Source organism: Xenia sp. Carnegie-2017, unplaced genomic scaffold (assembly GCF_021976095.1).
Source record: "Xenia sp. Carnegie-2017 unplaced genomic scaffold, XeniaSp_v1 HiC_scaffold_16, whole genome shotgun sequence".
Lineage (NCBI taxonomy): Eukaryota > Metazoa > Cnidaria > Anthozoa > Malacalcyonacea > Xeniidae > Xenia > Xenia sp. Carnegie-2017.
The window spans coordinates 14739004-14760297 of record NW_025813469.1 but is presented as its reverse complement, the minus strand read 5'-3'; the positions used below and the strand labels follow the sequence as shown (position 1 = coordinate 14760297).

General features: G+C 35.0%; 3 protein-coding genes and 1 long non-coding RNA gene across 4 annotated transcripts; 3 read left to right on the top strand and 1 right to left on the bottom strand.

Annotated features, from left to right (window-relative positions):
- Positions 1–1273: 1273 nt before the first annotated feature.
- On the top strand, positions 1274–5014 carry LOC124436791 (follistatin-related protein 5-like). The gene is made up of 4 exons (XM_046986762.1): positions 1274–1423; positions 2731–2914; positions 3179–3444; positions 3944–5014. Exons 1-4 carry the CDS (start codon positions 1387–1389, stop codon positions 4759–4761), a joined length of 1305 nt encoding a protein of 434 aa, XP_046842718.1. The 5' UTR covers positions 1274–1386; the 3' UTR covers positions 4762–5014.
- Positions 5015–7050: 2036 nt separating this feature from the next.
- On the top strand, positions 7051–9798 carry LOC124436790 (follistatin-related protein 5-like). The gene is made up of 4 exons (XM_046986761.1): positions 7051–7186; positions 7834–8017; positions 8247–8512; positions 8695–9798. The coding sequence occupies exons 1-4, from the start codon at positions 7147–7149 to the stop codon at positions 9519–9521; spliced, it is 1317 nt and encodes a 438-aa protein (XP_046842717.1). The 5' UTR covers positions 7051–7146; the 3' UTR covers positions 9522–9798.
- A 4422-nt stretch (positions 9799–14220) lies between these two features.
- LOC124437291 (follistatin-related protein 5-like) lies at positions 14221–17944 on the top strand. The gene is made up of 4 exons (XM_046987281.1): positions 14221–14335; positions 15227–15389; positions 16264–16529; positions 16815–17944. The coding sequence occupies exons 1-4, from the start codon at positions 14293–14295 to the stop codon at positions 17630–17632; spliced, it is 1290 nt and encodes a 429-aa protein (XP_046843237.1). The 5' UTR covers positions 14221–14292; the 3' UTR covers positions 17633–17944.
- LOC124437292 lies at positions 15095–16268 on the bottom strand. The gene is made up of 2 exons (XR_006945635.1): positions 15923–16268; positions 15095–15463 (listed from the first exon to the last, which is right to left on the bottom strand). It is a non-coding gene; the product is annotated as an uncharacterized LOC124437292 (long non-coding RNA).
- Positions 17945–21294: the final 3350 nt, after the last annotated feature.

Below are 21294 nucleotides of genomic sequence, written 5' to 3'. Positions count from 1 at the left end.
GATTTTTACGTGTTTTTAAAAAAGATCAAGCATTTCGTTGAAGAGAAATTTATTGATATTTAATTCATTGATTTAATTTATTGAGTAAAGCTATTGCAACTAGGTTGGAATGAAATATTTGCACGACATTTCTTGACGATTACATTCGAAGCTGTCCCATTTCCTGGTCAAATGTAAAGTACAGAAGCTATAACTATAACATTATCCGTTGCCATCCTTGAATATATATTTGTACTAATTGATCAATTCTACATCATAAAACGTCGGTCATAAAGTAAACGGTTTGGACTCGGGAGTATCGTTACATGTTTGTAAATGTAGATCGTCCAGGTTGGTATAGTCCTTAGAAGGACTGATTTTGTTGTTGTAGACTGGCGTTTCGACAACCTTAGCGGTTGTCATCTTCAGAGTCATTTTGACCTGGACAATCTACATTTACAAACATAAAACGTCAGTCTTTGAACTATTAACTGATTAACTGGAGTACTTATCGTGATAGAGCTCCTGCCTTGGTGAAACGCTTTCATGTTCCTGGGCTATACCAAACAAACCTCAATCACAGCATTATAACACACATTATATATACAGGTGAACCAACATTGTATGAACGGGAAATTTACATCACTTTGAATTATTGGCAATTGAAGTGTCATTTTGCGTACACTTGTCTATCGATACTTATGGATAAAGTGAATAATATATGTAGACTATAAAGTAAATGGTTTGAACCCGGGAGTATCGTAACATGTTTGTAGATGTAGATCATCCAGGTTAGTAAAGTCCTGAGAAGGACTGTTGGTATTGATGACTACACGAGGCCCATTTGATTTTTCCAATGATCAAATACCAAACAAAATATTGAGAAAGCGTCAAAACCAGAACGAGTGAAAATTGTTTCAAACCTAACCTATATATCTTTTATTTAACAGCTTCAATTATAAGATGGTTAAAAACCTTCGAGCAATTTGAAATTCCATACGGAAGCCCGAATGCCAGCTTTTGAAGCAAATGACATCTCGGCAAAACAGTTATAGCGAGTTCTAGAACATCGTTGTTTTGACACCGTTTAAGCAACCCTCTTACGAATCATCTAATGTAATGTCACGTGGGATTCTCACATTATCAAGAGGTATCTTAAAAATTTGGTCTCGGAGATCATTTTGTATAAACTCCTGTGAAGTTTAATCAATTTTGAGTTCCACGCTACCTGATTGGCTCATGTGCAAACAGTAAGCAAAGTTACTGATTGGTCCGCAATAGAAAGGCTGTTATGTCGCAACCGAAAAAATGTGTCATTTTTGATACGTGCCACACTTTGAAGAGTCTTTCGAGGTGTAAATGTTACATTTGGAGAGCTGATTGTCACATCGGAGTTTTGTGAAGACAATGGATCGTTGCGTCGCGTTAAAGTTTTATTTTTGCGGTAAGTTCCAGTTTCAGGTACAAAGTCAACCCGTACAGTTAATTAAGCTGCTTTAAAGTTCCTTGATACCTTGCTACATCGTGAGTTAACCATCTACGTGAACAAAGTTTAACATTTTAATAGCTATTCTATGTGCACAAAGAGTTGTAGTTGTACTCGTCAAGACGGTCTCTTTAAATTGGTTGATGTTGCTGTTGCGTACCTGCACCGACTGTTAAACAATTTTGGAAATGCTTATAATGTTTCCCCATAAATTCTAAGCAGTTCAAACTACAATATTTTTATGCGAAATTTTTCTGCTATGACGTTTATAAGATAAATGTGATATGAGATGTATGATTTAAAATCTGACAAATTTACATAAACGTTTTACGAAAGTATCGCTTCTAAGTGTGAATAAATGATGGTTTATCTTTATCAATTTGAAAGGCATCATTGTGCTTGATAAGGTATATCTTTTCATTATTCAGCATAATTTCGTGTCTAATTAGTGTATTTAACAACCATGAAAATTATTTAAATAGTTTTGCACGCTCTAAAGCCTAGTGGGTTTGGACCCCCTGCCAAAACCCTCTAGCAATTTTTTTAGATAATGAACTCTCCCTGTCTCAAATACATTTCATTGCATATATCGTGTCAACAAGATTTAAATCAGTGATGCTCTCTGCTATATTATATGAAAAAATTTCTGCAAATTTAAACGAGATTTTCAATTCATAGTCTTAACTTAAATTATTCGACAATAATGCTAGAAATAACTTGATTTTGTCATGAAGTAATTAGTAATTTCTGCAGAGACTGCTATATAATTATTTTGTACAATTTTTAAGGACAGACTTAACAAAATGAACTTTTGTTTTGTCTGTTTTGATGTTTACAGAATTATTCAAACTCACACTTGAGAAATTAAAACGTTGCCTGAACGTAAAAGTATGGTGTATTCATTCAGTATTTGTTGTCATCAGAATACGAGGATCTAGCGATTAACTGACTACAGGCAGCATTTCATTCTCTATGGATGAACTAGTCAATGAGAATATTTACTAAAGTCAAAACTCCGTCTGCAATACACAGTCCCATTGGTCTAAATGAAAACGGACCTCTAACTTGTCGAGAATAAAATTCTACCTTAAAAAGACACTCTGTAAATTCTACTTTCGTAACTCGTTACTTAGTATGTCTTAAAACACAGAACGACTATGCATCAGTTACTCTTACACAAATCAATAATGTGTTATTGTTACAGTAACTTTATATGCATCAATACTTAAAGGATTCTTGATATTTTATATTTTTCTTTGTGTTAGGTCTTTCCACAGTTTTTCCTGGAAGCACCAATGCTGCTGCAGTACAGTCACCCTATAACGTGTTTTATGTATTTGGCGGTGATTTTATTTATATCATTGAACCGGAAAGCAGAAGGTTGATTGATACAATAAGCAATGTTTCGTCACCAGGAATTTGTACAAAGGGTTCAAACCGAGTCTCGATGTAAGTCTTCTTTCAAACTTCTTCTTCGTTGATAAACTTAAAATCATTTACTAGCTGCGATATAAAATACGGTGTTCGATAGTATCCTAATGATACAAACACAATAGAGACAGTGTTTTATACAGTTTGATAGTTTACAGATAAAATATCATGTATCTTACTTTAGACAGTAAATCACAGTGATTTTATAGCTGCAAGACGCCACTTAAAAACATATATCTGCGTTTCATTTCTTTCTTTCTATGTTTTTTTATGTGTTTTCAGCAACGAGTGCTGGTTTAGTGGTGCGCAGGTCATCGACGGACATGTTTACGCCTTGGATTATTTTGGAGGTGCAGTTAAAGTAATTGAGGCGAAGACACGACAGTTAAAGAACACCATTAAAACAGATGCATTGCCGGTTGGTGTGTATGATCTGCGTTGGCTGCGGGAAGCCTGGGTCCACTCGTGGAGTAAATCTACACTTGACGTCATCAAGACGGATGTGGGCATTCGTACCCATAAAGCTATAAAAGCCCACGTCGACCCGGGTAAGAAAAAGTTGTCGTTTTGGAAAGTACATATGGGAAGTGCAAGATGTCTTCAATTTGGTCCATTCTGATTTATGTGATCTAAAATGCCTCTTCATTTTCGAAATCTTTTGCCCATTTCACCTTATGATAAGCATGATTATGAAACGCTTCTAGAACATACATTGATCTTCATAAAGTTGATGAATGATGTAATACAATTCATAGTTAACTTTCCTATGTTTTGACTCTCTCGTTTACCAAGTTATCGCCTGCTTCTTGATTGGACAAACATGAAAGTCAGCTACACGACACTAAAATTTCTTACATCGAAACTACAACAGCAGCACTCCTTAAGACCTGCGTAACACTTGCATGTGATGCGTATGTTTTCGTTTGTAGAACAAAACAACGCAAGTGCAACAATGTTACAATGGAGAAATTTTCGTGAGATGGAAATGATACCTAAATATAACATCACTTATAACAAAGCATTATGTGATTAATAATGTCTTTTTAGGATGGACCCACGGTGATATGATGGCCCATGAAAAATTGTTGGAAGGTCACTATGGTTACGTCACTCACATAACCAACACGGGAATGCACAAGGTGAATTTGGTTGACAAAACATACGTCAAATTCCTCAATTTCACAGGACATGGCTGCACAGGTACATGGAGAATGGCCTTCTCGCCAGTTAATCATCGTATTTACGTCGAATGCAGATTCGGTCGCTATCAGAAGTCAATACTGGAACTCGACCCTTCCACTGACAAAGTAACATCAATCTTTCCATTTCCTGGTCAACCATACGCCTCCCCAAATGGTCATTATATTGTCACACTTTATCGCAGTGGAGACATCAGTCGAGTCAACATAATCGATCTGTCTGGACAACATAGCAAGATATACCATCAACGTGATGTCCCAGGAGGTGTAACAGACGCAGTTTTTTATCCCAAAAGTACAAATCCCGATTCTTATTATGTATTCATGGCACTTCAAAACACAAATAGGATGGCGGTCATTGATTTGGAGTTGGCTTCGCAAAGAGACAACAATGCTTTGAAATACATCAATGACGTTGATTTTGCGGACACGACTCGTTTCCGTCGTTCGCGAAAGTTGTTCATAAACGGAAAATGGATCATTTCGGCCGCGTCGAGAACGAACACAGCTGTCATCGTTAATGCTGAGACCCAAAAGGTTCATGGGAAGATTGTAAATATTGATCACGGAGATGAAGCTATTTGGGTTCATAATTCAGGACCAAGTGGTCCTAGGTCCTTCTTGGTGATGATTTGGCTTTGTTTGTTCTTGAAATTTTTCTTTTAAAATGTGAAACTTTTATACCTGTTGCAATGGTTTTTGTCGCATCTCAATTCGTCGCCAAAGCACTGTATGCGAGTAAACGACTATTGTTTATAAGTTTGCAATTCTGTCAAAAATGTTTTATTTTGTATAATGAAACATCCGTCATTTTAGTGTTTCTGTGTTTATTGAACATGCAAGCTTGGTATTCGTATTTCAACATTTTTACTCTAAAACAATAATTTTATTCAATAAATTGTACTACTTTATATAAAAATGTATCAATTATTTTTTCTCGACCAATTGGATCAATTAACGAATTTTTAATTCGCTTTAATGAATGTGAACAAGCAAAAAAATTAATTCATATTGCCCGCATATTATTTCTAATTGCCATATTGAAATAAGTCGTTATCATTGTTTGTAGCAATAATGAAGATCCTACCCTTGCATCAATTATAATAATCATTTTTCAAATTTACGGTAAATTGTAATGAAGTAGTAACAAGCACATTCTTCGGCAATGCATTTGGGAGAAAAACGATATGGGGGCATATATATTTTCTTCAAATATCGAGTTCTTTGGATAGCTTGTACCAAACAAAGAATTGAAAATTTATTTTCACAGAAGAATTTAAAGTTTTTTTTGTACAATTTTCTTCTATCATGAACAATAAGGATTGTACGATGGAGATTTGATCGACACCAACGCCGCAGAAATTAACGTAATGCTCTACTTAAAAATTACTTTTGGAACCATGGAGGAACATCAAGTAACGTATGCCTGGAGAGGGCACGTAGTCCGGGAACTCGAGCATAAGGATCATCAAAATTCACGGTAGATATGCAAATTTCAAATTAGTCACTGTACTTCAAGGACTTCAAAGACTGTACTTCAAAGACTGTACTTCATTTTGACAGGAAAATTTGTACAGGAAAAGTTCTGGCGTTTAGTAAATAAAGTGTTTCTTTCCATATTTCAAAATTATTTCACAATTAACTAACTCCGTGGAGCCGCACTCGTGATGACAGCCCCCGCAAAACAATTTAGCATAGCTTAGATGCAAAAACCACGGGAATTTGGACCCTGCAGTCAATATTTTCAAGTAGATGTTGAAGTCTGTCTTAAATACATCTTGTATCATATTTCTGAGTTATGAGACAGACAAAGTTCTGCAAACTTTATTGACATTTTTGATTCGTATTCTTTAATTTGAATTATTCGACACTTAATGCCTTAATTTTCAATATGAACATAAATAGCCCAACATAATGCTTTTAAAAAAGCCATCACAGTAATAAAATAGATAAGGATTTATTAATAACGTTTCGTCTTTAACCTTAAATCCTTATTAATAAATCCTTATCTATTTTATTACTGTGATGGCTTTTTTAAAAGTCTTATGTTGGGCTATCATGTTCATATTGAAAATTCGCTTTCCGCCTGGCAAATCTCTGGCCACGATTTTAAATAATGCCTTAATACTATAAATCATGAAAATATGTAAACAGTGCATGGTTTTTTTAAATAGTCCGTCAGCAACTTTTGTTAGCAACATAGTTGGCAACAATTGCAGAGTAGAACAAAGCTCTTTGTAATAAGTAACCTCTGATTAAAATAGACATATAAAAGTTCAAAAATGTATTTTTCAATACAGGGAATGAGCCAAAATAGGCAATGGAAAACATTGAAAACAATACAATCAAAACATATGGTTTATGGAAAATTCACAGTGATTCACAGCCTGTGATCCTTTTGCCTTTTAAGTTTAGCTATGCTGCCTTGCTCGCTCACTCAAGGCTCGCTTCTGAGGTAGCATATTTTATAGAAAAGTGATGTGGAACACAACGATAAGAAATAGGTACAAAGCGCGTTCATGTGAGTAACCTGACAATAAATTAGGTGGCTACAGAATAAAGTAGAGATGATTACAGCATATCATTCTACTAGAATCATCAAATGATAAAAAGTACACAAGAAACCGCCAAGGCTCTTTTCATTTACGATATTTCAGTATTTAACTTCAGCATTTTGGAATTCGCCATTGCACTTTTTGTGCATCCAAACTCAATTCAACGTTGTTGCATCCTTTTTGCTATATTCAAAAGTCTTAGCTTATTTAAAATTCAAATGATCACAATGTGTAATTCTCACGTGTAATTGTCACATTTTAAAGAAAAATCATAAAATTTTGTTCACCGCTACCTGGTTGGCTCATAGGCAAAATGTAAACGCGAAAAATGATTGGTCCAAAAGTGGTTTCCTGTGATTTCGTAACCGAAAGCAATATAAGCGGTATCATTCTTTACACATATCCCAATTTTAAGTGTTGAACGAAGTGTAAAAGGAATTTTGCATTCGGACTGTTAATTATCTCGAATCAAAGCTCTTTGCATCACCTTAAGGCAATGGATCGTTTCGTCGCGTTGAAATTTTTAATTTTTTGCGGTAAGTTGTAAGTTGGTCAAACCAGAACATGCGCAAAGTTAACTTATATTAGTTGACGCTCAACTCGAACGCAAGCAAATGGTGCATTGCTTTATGTCATCTCGCTGTATTATCAACTCGCCACATTTGAGACTAAAGTTGACATAGGTGTTCTTTGTACATAAAGAATTATGGCTCTGCTTGTCCAAGCGATTTCCTAACCATCAATTGACATTGATGTTGCGAGCCGGAATCTTTTTATTGACGTGCATGAAGGACTGTTTACATAAAATTGGCCAACGTGGCGGTTGGGTTACTTCGCAAATGCTTATAATGTTTTCACAATAAATTATTAACTGTTCAAACAAAAATATTTTCATATGTTTTTGATAATACGTGATGTAAGCAGATATAGAGCTCCATTTAAAAGATCTCTTATCCCAAACTACTTCAACTTTCTATATTTAACAGAAGAAGTGGAGATCCAGTTCGATGAATGCAGTTCGTTCATTATTAATTCTCGAGACGTAGAACGACTATTGGCTATTTTAAGTTCTATCTATAAATAACTTTGTTATGATGACAATAGCTTATTTGTTTGTGTATTTTTATTTGAAAGCAGATCACGGGAATATTTAAATGTTTTTTTCTTTTTTCCACTATTTGAGGTATTGTCACAGCTTTTCAGGGAAGCACCAATGCTGCTCGAGTACCGTCACCCTACAACGTGTTTTATGTATTTGGCGGCAACTATATATATATCATTGATCCAGAAACCAAAACAATGATTGATAGTATAACCCATACGACGTCACCAGGATTTTGTGCAAAAGGAGGTCCCGGATTTTCAAGGTTAGTCTAAGTTGAAACTGATTGAGCTGCTACCAGCTGCGACAATAACACAGTACTTAAAAATATAGCTGCCACAGCAGATGCATTGCAACATTGCAATTGATGTTAACATATATAGAAAGAGTAATGTTAAGGCTACAATTGACGTCACATTGTTGCCATGTTAACGTAGAATGCGATTCTTACTTTCAACCATGCCTTTGAAATGTTTTTGTGCGTTCGTTTTTAGTGGAGAGTGTTGGTTCAGCGGTGCACATATTGTTGGTAAGCATATGTACGCTTTGGATTATTTCGGAAACGCCGTTAGAGTGTTTGAAGTAAAGACAAGAAAACTTATCGAAAGCATTAAAACCGATGCCAATCCAGTGGGTATGTATGATCAGCGATGGCGCAAAGAGACCTGGATTCACTCCTGGACTCTGTCCACACTTGACGTCATCGATACAGATGAACGCAAACGGACTCACACAGCTATAAAAGCTCACATTTCACCAGGTAAGAGTAAATTGTGGTTTTTAGAAAGTGTGACGTGTTGCCAAGCAGCTATTGTCGACATGACCCTCGTCACTTTAAAAACTTAATATGCCAACAATCTGTTGATGTACACATTGTAAACGTAAGTGTTCAAATATAAATAGTCCAGAATATTTCCTGAGCATTTTCAAATGTCCTTTTAGGATGGACCCACGGTGATATGATCGCCCATGAGAAATTGTTAGGAGGTCGCTATGGTTATGTTACTCACACAACGAACGAAGGAATGCACAAAGTGAATTTGGATGACAAAACATACGTCAAATTCCTTAACTTCTCGGGTTATGGCTGCACAGGCACATGGAGAATGGCTTTCTCTCCTCATAATAACCGTATTTACGTTGACTGCAGGCAAAATCGCCGAGAATCGAAGACACTCGAATTCGACCCTTCAACTGACAGAGTGACAAGAGTCTTTCCATTTCGTGGATATCCCTACGCATCTCCAAATGGTCATTTCATCGTTTCGATTTATCGAAATGGACGAGACGTCAGTGTTATGAACATAATAGCCATATCTGGAACGACGGTTAACCGTTACCCTGAACATGCTATTCCTGGAGGTTTGACAGATGTAGTTTTTTACCCAAAGCGTGAAAATCCAAATTCCTATTATGTATTCGCCACTCTTCAGTACACAAATAGAATGGCTGTGGTTGATCTGGATTTGGCCTCGAGAAGAGACGACAATGCTGTAAGATACATCACTGATGTTGATTATGCGGACACGACTCGTTTTCTTCGTTCTCGAAAGATGTTTATGCATGGAAAATGGATTATTTCGGCCGCTTCTCAGTCAAACACTACGGTCATTGTTAATGCTGAGACCCAAAAGATTCATGGGAAAATTCCTAACATCGATAAAGGAGATTATGCTCTATGGGTCCCTGATCCTAATTCCGGAACAAGTGGTCTTAAGTCCTTCGTGGTAATGATTTGGTTTTGCTTGTTCTTGAAATTTTTCTTTTAAAATTTGAACCTTTTCCCATTACAATGGCTTTTTAGCCGCATGTTATAATTCGTTTGTAAAGCACCGTATTCGAGTAAAACACGATTGTTTTAATATAACGTTGTAAATCTGTAAAGTCTTTTATTACTTATAATTCTAACAAGCATTTTGCACTCAGGATTTAGCATTTAACATTCATGTTTTTGAAATGGACATTCGAACTTGTTAAAATATTGATACATTTATATGAGTTGTTAATATTGCCTGTTGCTATATAAATTCTCTCCGTCATATTAAACAGTTTCCACTCTTTATAGTTTCAGACTTCAATATTTTCGATCATTTCTTGTGGCTATGGACATGGGAAGATCGATAATTGGGGAGGAGGCTCCTATTCATATACGCATGTTATAATCCGTTGAGAATAATGGATTCCAAAGGGATTTGAAAATGCATATCATTTTTAAATGCATATCACTACTGATTTTCATCGCATGAAATTAATCATCCAATTCTAAGCGTCCTTAAAGTCTGAAGTCTGTATGTCTGCTGAATATGCTGGTTTAAAGTATGGACGCACGAAGATGGACGACGTTTTGAGGGGAGGGCTTTTGAAGAGCTTTCATAAATAATTTCATCGAGTTTTCGACTCGAGTCTGCTTCGAGCCTTCTTCAGAATATAGGAAGGTTTGTTTTGTAGACGTTCAGAGACGTCTTATTGTAAATTAACTTAAAAAAATTAAAAAAAAATAACAAAAATAACAGCCTATACTTTATATTCGCGCTAACTACATCTGCAACTTTTTATTGCGGAAAAGATTATTAAAAATTAGAGAAATAGGTAAATTCTGGAACGCTTATTGAGTTTTATCCCTGTAGAAACCGTTTTGTTAACAGACGAAAAAATAAAAAAGCAACGATTTTTCAGACTGTGACATGTATTTCATATACATGACGTAATCTATGATTCAAATTGTAGTACTGCCTGAAGATTGCAGGAAAACGCAAGGCACAAAAAGAATTTTCAGACTTTGTCAGTCAAGACAATGGTCACAACAGGTCCGTAGATGTCGACAATAAAATTCATTTCATTCTTCTACAACATAGACCAGGAATTTAGCGGACAGCAGTTTATAAATTTGAAATGAATTTTAAAATTAATACTGAGGGTGGCGTTTAATAGAGTGTTTCCTTTCTATATCTCAATTTCTTTTAACGTTTCACTGAATACCGACGAGCCGCGCTCCTGTTGACAACCCCCGCAAAACATTTAAGCATATTTAGATGCACAAGTCAAGCAAATTCGGACTCCCAGTCTATATCCGTTTTACCTTAAACTAACTTATAAGACCATTCTATAATGATAAGTTTTATCGAACAGACACCTAAGAAGAAGGAATGTTGTCATTGACAAATAAGATTTTTGTTCAAATTTTCAACTCCAAGCCGATCATATCATACGAAATTTACGTCGTCAGGTCGTCAGTCATATAGGGCAAAAGCTAGCATGCCACGGTACTGCCTATTACTTACTGGTGAAACACATTTTATCTAAGGTTTGTAGAGGCGTTTTCATTTTTAATCATTAAAATAAAATTCCCAAGCACAACATTATAATGTAACCTATTTGTCTGTTGCAATGTTAAAGAAGTCTTCTTTCTGGGAGAATGTGAACCAAAATCATTTAACTAAAAATTTCTACCTTTGTAGAAAATGCAGACAAGCGAAGCAATATCATTTGTAATGCTAAAATTAGTCTATATGGAATATTTGCACAGCCATATATGAAAGCCTTAAACAATTAAAACCTATATTTATGGTATGAACCTGACCTACAAATTGCCACATCATGTAAATATGCAAGTATAACTTTGTATTGTCTGCATACTCATCAACCAACTTCAAAGTACATCAAATGAAATATCTATCGTATCAACCTAAAACCTACAAATTATTAGCAGTTTATTTATAAAAGGTCCAGTGATGTGGCTATTTATATGGAGAGAACATTTTTGCTATTATGAACCTAAGCAACAGGTGATTTTCTTTGTAACATTTCGCAATTCGAGACACGTCGACAAGCGGCGAAACGGAATTTATATTGTCTTACAGGATGTTAAAGCTCTCTTTCTATTTTAATCATTCAAAAATATTTCACATCAAGACTGGTCGCATTTATAGAAGTCGATGGATCCTTTTCTCGCAGTTTTGATTTCTATTTTAAGTTTAAACTTAGACAAGCAATTTAAAGAATCTTCATATCAAAGGAGACGCTCATTCTGCACTGTTTGAGCTCAACTTGAACGCACGCAAGTATTGAAAATTTTCATTTCATCCTTTTCTATCGTTTACTATCCATTTGGGTGGCCACCGTTTAACATTTTAATAGCTTATGTATGCGGATAAAGAAGTATAGTTCTTCCAAACAGTTTTTTCCCATTAGTTGATGTTGCATTTGCTCATGTGCATCAACCATGTAATCTGCATTGCTCGTCAGAAGACTTGCTCATACGAAAGTAGCTTAAAGGGTTCTAATAGATATTCACCATTAACTGGAAATTTCTGCAAAATAAGTTCAAGCACTAATTAAATAAAGTCTTCCTTTCCATGTCTCAATATATTGTCCAGTATATATACATTTACCGACTCACCAACTCCCAAGAGCCGCGCTTTTGATGACAGCCCCCGCAAAACACTTTAGCACAGCTTGGATGCAAAACCTACATCTGCACGCAAATATCAAATTTTCTTTTAAATACATCTTGTTGGATTTTTGACTTGTCAAACTACTGAAACAAACGAAATTCAGGAAATTGAACATTTCGAAATCTCGATTTGTAGTTCTGCAAGGTATTTTGTTCATTTTCATTTAACTTACAAAACTGTTCTATGATCAGAAATTATATCAAGTAGACACCTAAGAAAAGGAAAATTGATTTTGATATGGAATAATCAGAAGTTTGTTTAAATTTTTGGGGTTAATTAGATCAGATAGCATGAAATGCCTCATCGCAGGAATTGCAGGGGGGCGAACAAAAATGAAGTTTATACATGCATTTACACGAATATATTCGAGTTATTGCTTTAGAGGAATTCATCTTTACATTGATTTGTTGCCTTATTCTCCAAAATGCAATGACATGTCAGAATTCGATGTTTACCTAAGTGCAATTCGAACTTTGTCCTTTGAAAGGAATATTGGAACAATTTCCCAAACAAAATAGTTGATTCTACAGACATTTACTCCTGAAAAAAATCAACCTTACGTGGGCAAATAATATACTTGCGCAGAATAAAACCAAAGTGGGGGGTACAAAACTTGACAAATTGTGCTGAAATGACACTTTAAACAATCTGATTTACATTTTATGGTCTAATGCTTCGACGCCTTGAGGTTAAATTAACATTGCTCCCATTTAGGTTGCGTGAATTTCACAAAGCTTTCTGAATCTTTCAAACACTGGTTGTTAGGTGATGGCGCTAAAGATAAAATGAAGGACCACTGCCTTGAAAGACACGCGCATAACACGATTTCGCGATTTTGTTCGTTGTTGCCACGTTTCCTTGCCAAGAGAAGGATAAAGATTATTCGCGAATACAAAAGGAGAAAACTTTTATACTATCCATTGCTGTAATAATATTGTTTGATTTATATTTGATTTGGAATTGTGGATAACATTGCGTCTAAGAAGTTATAAGTAATTGATTTGGACTAATTTACAGTATATATTGTACATATGGTCAGTGATTTGGGGCATTAACTAGTGTATCTATCGTCATGGAATTGCTGCCTGTAATTTTGGCATAACTTGGTATTTCAGCGATCTTTTTGACGAGATATTTTCATTCACTTTCAATTGTGATAAGAGGCAAATTCCAAACACAACTTCATTATGCACCGCGTTTGTTTGCTGCAATGTCAATAAAGAAAAATCAAACGAACAAACGACTACAAAATGGAGCGAATCGATTCAGTGGCGGATCCAGAGTACGTCAAAATACATTACTGCAGCACATTTTGGCGTATATTTCCATTTTAAAAACCTTAGAGGCAAACCATTAGTAAAACTATATTCTTTAGAAATTAAAAACCAATATTGTTTTCCTGAATGTAATTTGAATTTTAAAATTGAGGAGTTATAATTTATTTTGACGTACACTGAATCCGCCGCTGAATCGATTCATCGAATCATTCTACAGATTAGAGCGAACTCAAAGATACTCCTTTTAAAATATCTGCCACCGTGACGATTTCATAGTAAACTTTTATTAATTTTAACCCTTTATTGCCATTTTTTTACTCCAGTTTTAATGTACATAGAATCTTGCTCGGGGTACATAAATATAAAATGCTTATATATCAAGACGTGAAAATTAACAACCGCTGTCATGAAAGACTGCATGTAAAAGTTCTTTGCATTCAACGCAACACAGACAAAAAATCTTTATATAATTCATAAGAAAGTACTTTAAGCCAATAAAAACACAATCTGTGCAACGACATCTAGAAAAATCTTGGGAGGACATTGTAAGAATACTATAAATAAATCTTTTCATCAACACCTGTTCATCAATTTTCAATGCTAAGCAATTTGATTGGTTTAAGAAAAATGTAAACAAAATTGCTGATTGGTTCAAAATATGAATAATTCTTTATGTTGCAATCAAATGTAATATAGGTGGCCTCATACTTGATACGTTTCACATTCCAAAGTATCTTGCAAGGTGTCAAACGGTTTGTTACATTTGGATTATTAACTTAAATCAAAGCTTTGTGAAATAATTAAAGACAATGTATCGTTTAATCACGCTGTCGACGTTTTTGGTTTTTTGTGGTAAGTTATTAGAACAAGTGCAAAGTCAACTCGTACAGCTTAGTTCGAGCTAAATTCGAACGCAACCAGCTTTTCATACCATAAACGGTCCACTTCTGTGTACACAACATTTTAATAGCTTTTTATGAGCAATTTAGAATCATAGTTGTGCTTGTCCAAGCGGTTTTTTAGCATTAGTTGATGTTGATGTTGCACCTGCACCAACTGCTAATGACGCAGTTGTAACATGAATATTTTCATATGACGTTTTAGTTGTCATGACGTAATGAAATGTGTCGTAAGCGGTGCGATTTAACATATGAAAAAGTCGCTTCAACGTTTTATACCGAATTCTTGCTTTTATTTCTTCATGACGTAAGAATTTCAGAATCTTATCTTCGTCAATTTAAAATTCAGTACAGAATATATCATGGTGCTTAATAAAGAGTTTCTTTTTCGCTTTTCAAAATGATTTCACGTTTCGTTGATTTACAAGCAGCCGGAGTTACGTTTAAGAACTGAAAATAATTTGCACATTTCCAAACATAGATTAAAGACGAAATATTATCGACTCTGTTTCAAAACTGTTGTTTTTTCATCGTGAATATCAAGAAAATTAAATGTCGATATTTGTTTATTTATTTAATTTTGTATTTCCTAAAGTTTGCTGCTTGTTTTGGTGTTTGGTCTTATTTGCTTAGAGAGAGAAATGTAAACAAATGAATGATTAGTCAAGAACAAACTTCCATCTGGTTGAAACCTCCATTTGGGCAAATGTTCTTCATTAATTTATGCCTGTATTCTTTCTGACAGTAGGTCATTGGAAAATATAGTTATTAGAAATATTTTAAAGCAATTAAAGAAATATTAGATAGTTCTTACATTTTATATTTTTTCGATGCCTTTTCACAGTTCTTCAATCAAGCATCAATGCTGCAGTAACACCGTCACCTTACAATGCATTTTACGTCTTTGCTGGCGATCATATTCACATCATCGAACCAGAAAGCAGAACACTTGTTGGTACAATAACAAACATAACGACACCAGGACTTTGTGTGAAAGGAGGAAGCAGGTTGGTCATGTCAAACTTATTAACTTTATGAAATTAAAATCTTTTATTAGCTCAGCTCCAATACAAAACAGTATCTGCAGAGTATAATTAACAATAAAAACACAGTTAAATGAAGATATGATCTTCGCACTTTGCTGGACAATTTAAGCAATTGTCTCATGAACCTGAAAAATGCAGGTGACTCAATGGAACAATAAAAACAATAAAAACACAGTATTCTTATTGTTTTGTGACAATGTTTTACTGAACTAGTTTGATTGTTGACATCACTTAATTGTGATACAATATCATTTGTCGTTGAGTAGAAAGTAAATCACGGCTAAAATTTTATGCTAACTAAATAAAACCACAGTGATTATGTGGCTACATTACGCCACATAAAAAACATACTGCTGTCATGTTAACGTCTGGAGTGTGATTTTCGTGGCAAGCTGTGGTCAACGGTATATCAATTCGACAAGATATATTACGTAATAAAGTTTCGAAACCAGGGAACTCGCATATAAAGTAGATGTAGAAAGTAGATGTACTACCTTCGTCAATAATTGGCCTTTGTTACCTTTGACAAAGTGCATATCACAAAGATGTTAAATCATAGATGTCTGGTCATGAGGTGGCCAACTGAAACCAGTAATCTGTTTAAATATACAGAACCGAGCCAAAGCAAAGTGGTGCGACTGTTTATTACATTTACTGTGGTTCTTCTGAAAAACATCACGTAACTTCATCAGTTTCTTCTCATTTGCACAGAAATTAAAATTTCTACTTTAGTTACTTGCACACCGCATGTACGCGTTGCGTACCTATTTTAGGTTATCAGGTACACTTCTGCTAATGCTTGTCTATAGTTTGTAATGTGTTTTTTTTATCTTAGCAACGCGTGTAGATTCACTGATGCCAGAGTCATCAACGGACAAATGTATGGCTCAGATTATTATGGAAGTGCAATAAAAATCATCGATTTGAAAACACAAAAAGTCATAGAAAGAATTCCAACGGATACTACCCCCAGATACATGTATGATGTGCATTGGTACAATGAAATATGGGTACACTCGTGGACTCTCTCTACATTTGCCGTCGTCAAGACGGACAAGCGCATTCTTACCCACAAAGCTGTACGAGCTCACACTACCCCAGGTGAGGAAAATTGTGTCTTAATACAACTTCATGGAGACGCATCGTGTTAAACTGTCATCCTAAATGTCTCTTTCGATCTACATTGTGTCTTCATTTCTGTAAATCGTGACGATGCATTCAATTAGATTACTGGCAGCTCTACACCTTTAACCGCATCATTGTTCCTACTGGTTGGAAAATACCATTTAATGGGATGCGCTACACAAAAAATTTAAATGAATAGCCCTGCTGTATGTTCTCTATACTGTGTTGACGTGTTTACAAATCTTTACAATGTCGTTTTAGGATGGACCCATGGTGATATGTTGGCAGATGAAAAGTTGTGGGAAGGTCGATATGGCTACGTCTCTCATTTTGGAAACGATGGAATACATAAAGTAAATTTGGTAGACAAATCGTACGCAGGATACGTGAATCTTTCAGCATACAACTGTACAGGCACTTGGAGAATGGGTTACTCTACTTATAATCAGCGTGTTTACGTCGACTGCAGACAGAATCGCCGCGAGATGCGAACACTTGAAATGGATCCAACAACTGACAGAGTAACCCGAGTCTTCCAATTTCCAGGAAATCCCCACGTTTCTCCAAATGGTCGTTTCATAGTTTCGGTATACAATCGTTACGGCGTCAGTACTGTCAACATACTCGCTCTGTCCGGAATGGACGTAACGCATTACCCTAAACTTTCTTTCAACGCTGAAGGTGCAACAGATGTAGTTTTTTACCCCAAGAGTACAAATCCCGATTCCTACAATGCATTCGTGACTTTTCAAAACACAAATAGAATGGCAGTCATTGATTTGGATTTGGCTTCCGACAACAACAATAATGCAGTGAAATATATCAATGATGTTGGTGAAGTAGACACAACTCGTCGACGTCGTTCGCGAAAGTTATTTATTAACGGAAAATGGATCATTTCGGTGGCATCGAAATCCAACGAGGCCGTCATCGTTGATGCCGAGACCCATAAGGTTCATGGGAAAATTCCAAACGTTGATACAGGAGATTTGGTACTTTGGGTCAATTCAGGGTCCAGTGGTCCCAAGTCCTTTGTGGTGATGACTTGGCTTTGCCTGCTCTTGAAATTTTTCTTCTAAATCTGACACCTTTTTCCAGTTACAATATCATTCTTTTCCTGTCCTAATTTGTATATCAAACACTGTATTCTACTAAATACACACATAATGATGACAATTGTCGTCATGTTTTCCTAATTACAATTTAGCATTGCTATGATCATGTTTTTGATATGGACATCCAAACTTGATCATTTCGTTTGATTAAATTAATGGACAAGTAGCTTAAAATGCAATCCTATATTTCATGATTACTGTCAGCCATATAAAAAAGTATGAACTTATGACTATTCATGTAGAATTCATCTGATATTAAATTATTTCTTGTGGTAATTTTGAATCAATTTGATCCGGATTCTATTCTGTTGGCGTTGAATTGCTTGTGTATCTAGTTCAGTTTTCAAAAGCATAATTTCTTGTGGTACAATCGTCTGTATCTGATATTGCTGAATTTATCAATCAACACTTTACCATTTAGCATTCCGCCACTGTCTTCCACTACATAAAATTAAACATCATATTTTCTCATTCCGCTTTGAATTTGATGATGGCCGAAGTGCCATTATTAACTAAATTAAAGAATAGCTTTAAAATTAGCATATGAAATTTGGTCGCTTTTACCAAAATTTGTACTTCTGCTGGTTATTTTTAACCAATGTGTAATTTTAGAATCTTGTATAGGCGATCGAATATTGATCACTGAAATCGGTGGCAAAACAATAAAAAGTGTTCTAGAGTTTTCTAAAATCTTTCTAGCAAAGGTAGTCTGTTATGTTAATCAAGGTTTGTTCGACAGGCTAATCAATTAGTATCCAAAGGCATGGAAATGGATGTAACGTTTTCTTCGTTAACTAATTTTTAACAAGGATCCATGAATAAAAGTGGTGAAGAAAAGATGCAAAATTTGATAAAACAGCAGGGTTTTTTAAAACTATTGTATCAACACACAATTTATATTTAATTGCACGCTGTACTTCAAAAAATCGTGTTCTGAGCACGTTTCTCCAGCTGGATAAGACATCTCTCCGTGCGACTCCCCCAAATCGAAATTGACATATGATAATTTTTCTATTTACTATTGCGGACTAGAAAGAACTAGTTTCATGATGTCTCTCCTTTATAAAATATTCTAAAATTTGTTTCGGCATAAACAAAATTTGTATAAACAAATTTGTCGGTATAAACAACACATAACAAAAAGACTGCTTCTAATTTTCATTTCAAATTGTAAATCGAGATCAAATATATATGTTCTTTCAGTTTAAGTTGTTGGCGGCTCAATTAAGAAGGTTTTAGTGAACTGTGATTCATACTGAGATTATTTTTTTGTTGTTTTAATACAAGCAAAGGTGTTTGGTGCCTCTCTTTGTGACATGTCGAAATATGTGACACGCTGGCAAACGGCGCGGGGAATTCATATGTTGTCTCGTAAAATGTCGAAGCTCTCGTTAAATGTTGAATACTAAAAATAATTTCATATCAAGTCTTGTTGCACTGATAGAAGTCAATGGATCGTTTTCTTCAAGTTTTCAGCGTTTATTGGTAAGCTTTATAAATTTCAAATGATATTCAAAACAGAGGAGGCGCTGTTTCAGCACGGTATGAGCTCAACTTGAGCACACGCATATAGTATAGTTTCATTTCATTCTTCCACAACATAGACCAGCAATTTAGCGGACAGCAGTTTATCAATTTGAAATCAATTATAAAATAAATACTGAAGATGGCGTTTAATAGAGTGTTTCCTTTCTACGTCTCAATATCATTTAACGTTTCACTGAATACCGACGAGCCGCGCTCCTGTCGACAGCCCCCGCAAAACATTTAAGCATAGTTTAGATGCACAAGTCAAGCAAATTCGGACTCCCAGTCTATATTCGTTTTACCATAAACTAACTTATAAGACCATTCTATAATGATTAATTTTATCGAACAGACACCTAAGAAGAAGGAATGTTGTCATTGACAAATAAGATTTTTGTTCAAATTTTCAACTCCAAGCCGATCATATCATACGAAATTTACGTCGTCAGGTCGTCAGTCATATAGGGCAAAAACTAGCATGCCCATTGCGGTGAAGTTGCTGCCTATTAGTTACTGGTGAAACACTTTTATCTAAGGTTTGTTGAGGCGTTTTCATTTTCAATCATTAAAATAAAATTCCCAAGCACAACATTATAATGTACACTATTTGTCTGTTGCAATGTTAAAGAAGTCTTCTTTCTGGGAGAGTGTGAACTAAAATCATTAAACTAAAAATTTCTACCTTTGTAGAAAATGCAGACAAGTGAAGCAATATCATTTGTAATGCTAAAATTAGTCTATAAGGAATAATTGTAGACCCATATATGGAAGCCTTAAACAATTAAAACCTATATTTATGGTATGAACCTGACCTACAAATTGCCACATCATGTAAATGTGTATTGTCTGCATACTCATCAACCAACTTTAAAGTACATCAAATGAAATTTCAGGTTATAAAAATGAAATATCATTAAAATGTTTCAACATTACATTATATCGTTGCCTTAGTCGGCAACAAATCGCGTGAAGAGTACAACAAATTAAGGCATTACCAAAAAAACGGAAGCTTTCCTCCTGAGAATAATTCAATTTTTGTGAGAATTAACGCTTAGACGAAAGGGGTGTTATTTTAAATAAAATCTGTCGAAGAAAGTCTCACAGTAGAGATTAAAGAATTTCAAAAACCTTTTAAAGCACACTGACACTAACAAAGCACAACTGAAGAACGCATACATGAAGTATCAAAAGCTTCAACTATATAAACTGTTTAGTCCTAATGCGTTAAATTTGTTTTTATTTCACAATTTTACATAAAGCTAAGCTTTCCACACATTGTAATTTAAACATAAAGACCTTCGTAGAACTTCAATAAACTTTTCACCGTTCTGAAAAGTTGTTTCTCGTTGTGACATTTTTCTTTAACTTAAGCCACTTTCACAATAATTGCCAATATTGAACTGGCAGAAGTCTTTGAACATGGTAAAGCAATTATAGAGGAATAAAGGGGAAAGACTCCTGATTGAAAGGAACGAAAACTACCAAAATAAGATCTTCATTGTATTTTAATTTACCAAATTCAGCGATAGAATCCTTAAATATGGTTTAAACCATATTTACGCACATTTAAACCATAGGTCTTGTATAAACAGAATTCACGTTGTCTGTGAACCCTTTAGTCTTATATACAGCCCCCAACAACTGAACAATTTTAAACAACAAAACACTTAAAATAAAAACTACGTGAAACTGTAAAATACTTTTTCGTAGACTCATTCAAAGTTCGAACAAGCCAATTCAGCGCAAGTTACGTGATGGTACATTATTATTGAGAAGAGTATATAATAGATCAAAACTGTTGCCTCGCTTGCTCGCTCCTCGCTTGCTAGCAAGAAAGGAATGCCGAACATAACGAAATAGATACGCAGTGGATGTTTGTGCTCGGCCTGACAAATGAATACGCGACTTCAAAATGCAGTGAATCGATAACTCAAATCGTTTCTGAAAATACGAGCGAAATCATAGATACTCTTTTCATGCTTGCGTATTCGCTGGCAAATGTCTTCCACTCGTGACGATTTCATTGTAAGCTTTTATTTATATTAATCTTCAGTGACATGCTTGTGCTCAGTTTTAATGTGCACAGGACCTGTTTAGCC